Source organism: Peromyscus californicus, unplaced genomic scaffold (assembly GCF_007827085.1).
Source record: "Peromyscus californicus insignis strain IS unplaced genomic scaffold, ASM782708v3 Scaffold_10__1_contigs__length_136768540, whole genome shotgun sequence".
Classification (NCBI taxonomy): domain Eukaryota; kingdom Metazoa; phylum Chordata; class Mammalia; order Rodentia; family Cricetidae; genus Peromyscus; species Peromyscus californicus.
The window spans coordinates 89,496,164-89,505,211 of record NW_026294391.1 but is presented as its reverse complement, the minus strand read 5'-3'; the positions used below and the strand labels follow the sequence as shown (position 1 = coordinate 89,505,211).

Genomic DNA, 9,048 nt, shown 5'->3' with positions numbered 1-9,048 from the left:
TGCCTGGGGAATTCACACAAATGGTGTGAAACTTGCCTCTTCTTTGTTTTCCTTTCTGACTTGGAGCTATTGCAGACCCCTCACCTCCACCCGGACCCTGTTTATTCAACTGGGAGAGATTTAACACCCAAGAACATAGCTCTCTCTCCAGGATCCCCCTCCCTAAATCTTCACGACCGTCCCACATTCCCCCACGCCTGCACCGCCTGAATAACTGATGAGTCAAGGCAGGGCTTATAAAAGGGTCCCTAGGGGGGAATAGCCAAGAGTGCTGAAGGTTCTGAGAACTGGAATAGCCTCCAGTCGTCTGCCTTGGTGTCCCAAGGATGGACCCTGCTGCTCCTGCTGCTGCTCCCCGGGGCCTGGCCCTGGCCCAAGCCCCCGCCCTAGCACAAATCAATGGACAAGAAGTTTCTGGGAATGAAAGGTAAGTGGAACTTGGCCTTTGACAGCCTGAACTCAGGGTTAGGGAGATGAAGCCTGGAGAAGGTGAGATGCCCATGGTGATGGTGGCCCTGTTCTCTTTAAAGTGGGGAGACAACGAAGAGCCCCAGACCTCCCTCTACACATTTTGGCTGGAATATTTTACCTCACTCATCACCCCTGGTGACAGGAGTGGACTGAGAGACAGTGGCCATTGTCAAAGCCGAAAGCCAAGCAGCCTGACCCTCATGGGCTAGTCTGTACAACTCTCCAAGGGAACAGGAGGAGTGTTGTCCTGGAAACTGGGCTTAATGCAACCTGGACTATGGGACCTAGATGGTGGCAGGTGACACAGGGTGAGAGGGACAAAGTCCAAAGAGGCCTTTGGTTGGGGTGCTGCCTCTGTCCTGAGCATGCCACAAGTTTCCTATTTGCTTGTCCTTGCCTCTAGAAGTCTAGAGAAGAAGAGATGGGCCCAGGAGTATTCCGAGCCCTTTCTTCAGCTAGGAAAACGGCAGAATTCTGTTCTCTACCGCTTGATGCGGGAGGTAGGCAGCAAGACACTCCCTATACGACAGTCATTCTCTCCTCCAAATGTGTCACATTCACATCCAACAAACGGTTAAGCCCCTCCTGTGCACAAGGCATCATACTAGGGGTTGAGGATTCAGATATGCCCGTACACATCATTCAGATTAAGGGACTCAAATGACAATCACAAAACAGTGGGACAAGAGCAGTGATAATGTTGTTGGAGTAGAGATGAGGGGTATCTGTCACAGCCTTGGCTCAGTGGTCAGGGGACAAAAGATATTCTGGAGCAGATGGCTTGTGAGCCAAGCTTTCAGGAGACCACTTCTGTGATCAGAGGAAGCCTGTGTTTAGGTCTCTTCCTCTCCCAACTGATCTGTTCTGTTTGCCCTAGAGAAACTTGTCTTTGGAGACCCTGGCTGTCCTCCGTAAATGACCAACCAAGGCAGGTGAGGATGCTGGTGGATTGGGTGAGTTTGAGGCCCTGTGACCTGTCTGCACGGTCACAGCCATGTTCTTCTCAGACATCTCCTGACTCCAGTCCAAGGCTGTGGATCTGGGGCAGCATCTTGCCAACTCTGCTAACATTTTACCCCCACAGAAGCTCTGAGGAAGGCAGGGCCAAGGTTTCCATGACAAACGAGACTGGGAGATCAAAGCTTAGAGTGGGGAAGGGACCTGGGCTGGACTCACAAGGGACCTGGGCTGGACGCACAGTGTGTGGTAGAGCTGGCGCTGGAATCCAGGTCTCTTGATACCTCGTCCCAGGGCTCTCCCACTCTGCTTCATGGATGGTTTGTCCTCTAAGAGAACTCTGTCCCCTGGACAGCCTCCAAACAGGCACTGGAACAGGGTCAGGGAAGAAAACAAGACCCATGACACTTTCTACTTGTTTTTAAATCAGATCCAAGGCAGACCCCTTGCTGTAGGGCAGGGCTGGGAGGTGGCTGGATCTCAAGAGATGCCTAGAGTCTTGTGTAGATTGTCGGAACCTGCAGGTCTCTGACCCTTGCTGGGGGAGAGGCAGTTAAGCCACATGCTAGCTTTTGCTTTGGACAGGCTGCTGGTGGGTCAACAGCTGCTGAGGCCACCAAGGCTGAGTTCCATCACCCTGTCAGGTAAGCCTCTGTTGTTCAAGTTCAGAATGCGGCAAATAGCCACGAGCGCTATGAATGTTCATGACAAGGCCATGACTCAGGAGGAAAGAGACCATGGGACTTAGCAGGCCAAAGTGACTTTCCCCAGAGGACTTCCCTGTCACTGAGCCCTAAGGATGAATCCTTGGTAGGAAAAGAAGGGATGGAGTGATGGAGAGGTTAATGGTGTCAGTGCTAGAATTGAAAGACGCTGGGGGGGACCCTACCCTCTACCACAGCTGTAGGCCTGTCAGAGGTGACGTGCCTTCCTGGGACCATTTTGTAACACTTGTAAAGGTTCTGTGCCAAAGCTGCTTCTTCCTTTCCCTCTCAGACCTTTCCTGCAGCTATCAACTAAATCTAAGGGTCTGCATCCTTCTTGGCCCTACTGGTCCCTCTACATTTGAGAGTTGCCTAAGTTAGGGGCCCTGTTTCTTTTTTTGTCCACAGGCTCTTCTGGCCTAAATCCCGCTCCTTTGACTACCTGTACAGTGCTGGGGAGATGTTACTACAGAATTTCCCTGTCCAGGCCACCATCAACTTATATGAGGATTCCAACAGTGAAGAGGATGAGGAGGACAAGGAGGAGGACGAAGAGGAGGAGGAGGTCAATGAAATAGGGCCAGAAGGGTGTGCGAGGGTACCAGAGGCCACACCACACAAGGCCACAGCTCATTCCCCTGACCAACCCCTGACCTGTCCAAACTGAAGCAGTCCCAGTTACACTTGACAGGTTTCCAAGGGCATTGATTAGCAAAGAGTCTCCAGACACAGATTTTCTGGACTGAAACCAGTGTCCTCAAGCTGTCTAGCTTACCCTGGCTCCCCTGATGGGCCTGCGAGTCCAGGCCTCTGGTATGTTCCTGTCTGAGCTGTCCTTGTGCCAACAGTAGGAGATTCCTCAGACCTGGAAGGGTATCAGGAAGACCTGATTTCTGAAGCCCTCAGGAAGTAGAGCGGGACAGGAGATGCCCTTGGACAAGAGAGCAGGCACTCCCCAGGGCCCTTTGATCCCCTAGTTTTCAAAGGTAGCCATGTGAGCCAGTGTCCGGGGGAGAAAGGCTGACTTCCAGAGACACCAACACCAGATCCAAGCAATACTGGGGCACCTTGAGGAAAGGGAATGGAATGGAAGGAGGCCTCTTGAGAATCTGCTTGTCTGGGGACCTGCATCCACTTTGCTTGCTACTCATTCAGTCTGGGTATTGGCATAAGATGAATCAGGAGAAAAATAAATGGAATGATGTTTGCCTTTTTCTTGGAACTGTGCTGATTTCTTAACTGAACTCTGCCCGTGTTGTGAAGCCACAGGTGGAGGTTAGTTCGTTGCTCTACCTCTACCTGAGGTCAGCTGACAGTTCTCCTCAGAGAATGCAATGCTGGGGACAGAGCCTTGGGCCAGGCCTTTTCTGTTCACTTATGAAATCAGGCTTGATTAAACCTCAAGGGCAGCTTAGAAAAGTGAGGGGAAAGCCCCCCATGGGGCAACCTGAGGACTGGGGTAAAGGTGAGACACGTTTTCTCATTTAGTCCTTGGGGCTGCTGTCACATATGAGGAGGAACACTTGAGCACCCACCAAATCCTGTCAGTTGTATCTCTTTGGCTCCCCCAGTATCTACCATAGCTCGGCCCTTCATGTTTGCTCCTGTCCCAATTACTCTTCAACGCATTTTCTTACTTCCAGCATTCTGTTTCACAATCTGTCTGCACACGGGCCACCAAATCAGGTCATGGTCTTGCCTCACCAACAGCTAGCCTTATGGTTTGCTCTTTTTTTGGGGGGGGGGGGGTGATACAGATTACCATGAAGCATTGCGGCTTTTTAGGAAAGCACATGCAGACATACTTTAAAATGCTCTACATTCACAAATCAAGTCTTTACTGTGGTATTCTGGATTCTTTAATCATTTACTTTTGTGGTTTTTTTTTTTTTTTGACAAGGTCTTGCTATGTATCCGTAGCTGTTCTGGCACTTTCTAGTGCAGGCTGGCTACAGACTCACAGCAGTCCTTCTGTCTTAACTCTCCACTGCCGGGATTATAGGCGTAGGTCCCAATGCCTGGTGCTAATCATCCAATTTCTGCCTGTCTTTTCAGACTCATCTTTCTACCCTTAAAATTAGTTTTGCTCACCCTTGAATCTAGCATGCGTTCGAACTCTTCCGTGGTGTTAAACTCCTGCCTGCAAGGGCTTTCCACTCTTCTAGGCCTTTTAAACTCTCAGTCATTCGATAGAAGTACCTCACATTATCTCTTTGTGCGGAGCGTCTCCAGGCCCCCAAATCCAGGATGGATAACCTCACACACCCACTGTCTCATCTATGAGAGCATCTGCCTCCGCCTTACTTTTGCAGGAACCCGTGTTTGGTATCCCATGCAACTTCCTAGCCTAGCACCCCTCACAAAAGAGGGCTCAGAATATCATAAAGGAAAATTGCCTGGATGTTCTCAAAACGGTCGATGCACCTGCCCACCTTCTTGAATCTTTCCTTAACTGTGGAGGGGAAAGGCTGATGGCATCTTATTGAAAAGCAAAATGGCGCCTCCTTTCCTTTCCCTTCTCTCTCAGCCTGAGATAGTTGCTCCAGTTCTGAGCCCTTGCTGGAACTTCCCTAAATGGGACGGCCAGCTTGGAGTTAAGCCACCAAACTCAAGCACTGCTGCCATCTATCGGCTAAAATTGAGCCTTGGTCTTGGAAGAAGGCTGTCAGGCAGTTGAACTTTGACCCCTCTCATTCCTTCAGCCCATTCTGTTTCTTCTGGTAAGTGAAGTGGAATTTCCCAGGAGCCAGATGCATGACCTTGGGTGAGTTACTGATCCACCCTGAGCTTCATTCTCTTTATCTTCGTCATGAAGATATGGGTGACAGTTGCTGTCGGTGGGGCTGTGTGGATTCAGTGAGACGGAATAAAGAAAACAACCCAGGCCAGGCACATAGGATGACTACTCACAAGACAGCAGTGGTCACAGTGATAGTGTTTGTTCTAGGAATTACTGATCGTATAAAAGAAATCTGTGTCCAGACTTGAGGGAGATGGTGACTGATTTATTTAACTAACGAGTATGTCTCAGGCCTCTTGGGTTAATCTTTGTCATCATTTGATGGTTTACCAGTCAGAGCAAAGCTGGCAGTGTTTATAAACAATTAAAAGACAAGAGAGGTCTGCTGTGGCTTGCTGACCACAGTCAAGTGGTTGCTTAGATTTGAGGTTCCTTTGTCCTGGGACAGAAGTTCTAAAACCTGACAGTCTTTAGCAAGAAACCCTTTCTTCTGAATTGAATGCAAAAGACTAACATGTAAACTTGATACAAATGGAGCTGCCCCAGGGAAGGCACACAGTGGACTATGAGGCGGGGGGTTGCAGAATCTCCCCTACCCCGTGTTGTTCTATCTCTTGTCAACTGGCTCTCTCATTTTCTCTGGTGAAATCCCTTCAAGGATCCCCAGACCGTGAGGAAGACAGTTTGGAAGCACTGTCCCAAGGGTTAAGTCAGGAACGATTGGAAACCCAAGGAGGATTAATTAGTAATTTAGCATGTCCAGTGTTCCGTCTAAAAGCCTTGTTTTGAGTCCTAAGCTCCTAGCACTGCAGAGCTCATAAATTGCTCAAGTTCTTCTTCTACCATAGGTTATAGGGATTTAAAATTCTTGGAATCCCAACATCCTTGCTTTTAAAGTATTATATAGCATAGAATTACAAATCCGTAAATCCTCATGGGCTTTAAGACCCTAAAACCCGTGGAATAGTAATTCCTAACTCTGAGGGAGTGCGTCTCACTGGCCTCCCTCTCCTCCCTTACTGCTCATGTGCTATTTTACTGGACTGACATTTTGTCTTATGTTCCTCCCAGTCTCGTGTCCTGAAACGGCTTCCAAGCCCCCTCCCCCTTCGCAGTTGCTTAGTGATGGTAAGTTTCTGTTCTGCTAGGCAGAGCCAGTGAGCCCTGCCTCATAACAACTCCAATGTCACTGCGTAGATTCAGGAGAAAATATCTGCACCAAATTCAGAGGACTTCTAGTCCCTCCTACTTGTCCCACCCTTAGCGTCCCATTCAACATCACCCCAGCATGGATTGTTCCCTCCTTGATAAAAACATTCATTGAAGGTGAGGCTGTGCATGTTTGAGTTGGGCCTTGAAATATGGACATCGATACAACAAATGCCAGGACCCAGAGAGATCAAAACAATAAAGTAAGGTTGCCACGTTAAAAAAAAAAAAAAAAAGGTAGATGGGGAGATATAAAAAAATAAATAAATAAAGAGGTGGGAAAGATCTGGGAGGAGTTGGGAGAGGAGAAAGAATATGATCAAAATATATAATATGAAAAAAGTAACCTCCAACAATTTTTAAAAATTAATTTAATATGTATGGATTTTCACCTGCCTTTATATCAATGCACCATGCAAATGCAGTGCCTGAGGAGGCCTGAAGAGGGCATCAGATCCCCTGGAATGGAGTTACAGACAGTTGAGAGTCACGATGTGTGCAGGGACTCAAACTCCAATCCTTTAGAAAAACAGCCAGTGCTCTTAACCCCTGAGCCTCAAGGCTGAAATTTTTCACTACCAGAGACTGAGGAGAAAAGGGAGCAGACTGTCCCCTCTAACCACAGAGGTCCAGTTTGAGGGTGTGTGGGTGGCTGGTGATGCCACTGAGGCAGAAGAGGCAACTCTTCTGCATCCCAAAGGGCACTGGTGGGAGAAGGACTTGGGGGCGTGGCGGAACCACGGATAGTTCTTGAAGTGTTGCTAAGCAGCAGGCCTGAAACGTTCATAGAGCTCTGAGGGATGGGAAATTAGGGACGCTGAGGCTTAGAATGGTTTTATAAAAACCAATAACCTGGGCAAGTGCAAGTGCCAAGGTCTTCATGTGAATCGTCTCGTTTAACCTTACAACATCCCCGAGTATAACAACCATTATCATCCTTATTTTATAAACGAGGAAATGGAGGTTCAGGGATAATAAGGAGTCTGCTCACAGTTCCAGATATTCTAGGTGGCTAAGCACGGATTTGAGAAATGACAGCATTCGTCCACGGTTACAGTGGTGGAAAGTGTTAGAAGTGGGATTTGGGGCCCTCAGGTCTGAAGCCCTATACCTTGAGGAGGAGAAATGAACAGGGCTTGGCAAAGGTTCTGTGTGAGGGCCGAGAAAAAAAGGTTTAGGTACTGCCTGGAGAGAAGTGAGTCAGAGGATGTGAGGAACTCTGGGCCAGTAGCCAGGAAAAGCTGAAGGCCACGGAAAGGAGTCACAGAAAGAGGGACTTTGGGGTCTGGTGCTGGGCAGAGAGAAGCAAGCACTCAGAATCCTAGCTATAGGCACCGTGCTACCAGAGGCAGGGTACTGATGAGAGACATGAGTGCTATACTAATTGAGAATGAGCCAGGCCTCAGCTGCCCAGACCATGTTCCAGCTGGGTTGGGAAGCCATGCAGAACTCCCAACTGCTGAGTACTCCCTAGATGACAAGTGTGGTGCTTCTCATCCTTCCCACTCTGCTCAGAAAGCGCCTCGCCAAAGCCCGGCAGAGTGTGTGAGGTTGTCCTCATTATTTGACTCAGAGAAGTGGAGTGGCCCGGCCAATGGTCACGCAGTGGGACAGCTGGAGACCTGTGACAGTGCAACTACAGTGTCATGACTTGTAACTGCTGGGTCCTCTCTCCATTTCCCCAGAGAAGCTTCAAGAGCTCCACAGGCAAGCTGCCTTCCACAGACTACAGCAAAGTGTGTAAACTGTCACCTGAAGCCTGAGAGGAAGTGTAGATTTTAAAATACTGAGAGACAACCTTAGAATGAAATGGAATCACAAGACGTGAACAGCTGGCCCTGTGCTCTGGATTCAACTGCTGTCCGTTACCAGAAAGAGACACAGCGCCCTCTCGTGGCTGAGCCCTAAACCTACAGTTTCAGGGCTCTAACTTGCTCTTACCTATATTAACAATGAAAAGCTGCGTGTTTTCTGAGTAAACGAAAAAAGCTGACATCTACAAGTTGTCTGCAACAGTAAAAATTCTAGGAGACACGTTCAGAAATCTTGTTTGAAGGAGGTACACATGAAAGTTGAAGAAAATAATTTAAAAAGATAAAATATCACTTAAAATTCTCCATGAAAAAGAAGGGCTACACAAAATATTAAGAACTTGCCACATGAGACTAGCACGGAACCATCAATATAGACAACAATCATTTCCAAAAGTTCAGTAGGACCACTGTTCAAAAACAACACAAAGTTGTAGCCTATTGGCATGTTATGCAAGATTTTCAATTTGTCCATCGATCTTAGTACAGCTTAAAATGCAAGTAGAAAGGCTTACTACGTGGTTTGATGTAAAAATGCATCATCACCCATCAAACTTCAACAAAACCTGCAAGAGGAAGGCACCTCACTGCACGCTGTTTCGATGTTCCTGCGGGTCTTGCTGGCCTTCATCTTCTGAGTTTAAACTCTCCTTCTACTTCTCACACTTAACGAGCTGAGCGAGCCCAAGGGAAGGCGGCACTACACGTGGGCAGCAATTTTTAGTGCCTGCTTTTCATGGGGCTGGGCTGTGGCATCTAACCAGATCTCAATTCAAATACCCAGTGACTAGCCAAGCAGTCACTGGAACATTAATTCTTAAGGCTATGTTTCCCTCCCTCTCCTTCTTCTTCCTTCCTTCCTCTTTTTCTTCTTCTCTCCACTCTCTCTTCCTTTCTTTTAGACACGCACACATTACATGTGCACATGCACACATATATACATACATACACACATGTTTGTAGACCACCTCAGGTGACTCAGGCTGGCCTCGAACTCACTACATAGCAGCTGGATATGCCCTTATATTCCTGACCATCCTGACTTCATCTTCTAAGTGCTGGCATCACAGGCATGTGCTACCACGCCAGGGGGACTGTTTTCGTCACGTCTCTGACTTCTACTGTCCTCCCCACCTTGCTGGCCTTCTTCATTTTT

At 48.2% G+C, this 9,048-nt stretch overlaps 1 protein-coding gene across 1 annotated transcript; it reads left to right on the top strand.

Moving 5' to 3' along the window:
* Nucleotides 1-326: 326 nt before the first annotated feature.
* Nucleotides 327-2,799, top strand: Ripply1 (ripply transcriptional repressor 1). Its single transcript, XM_052749262.1, has 4 exons — nucleotides 327-427; nucleotides 1,349-1,424; nucleotides 2,014-2,072; nucleotides 2,541-2,799. Exons 1-4 carry the CDS (start codon nucleotides 327-329, stop codon nucleotides 2,797-2,799), a joined length of 495 nt encoding a protein of 164 aa, XP_052605222.1.
* The last annotated feature ends 6,249 nt before the right edge of the window (nucleotides 2,800-9,048 follow it).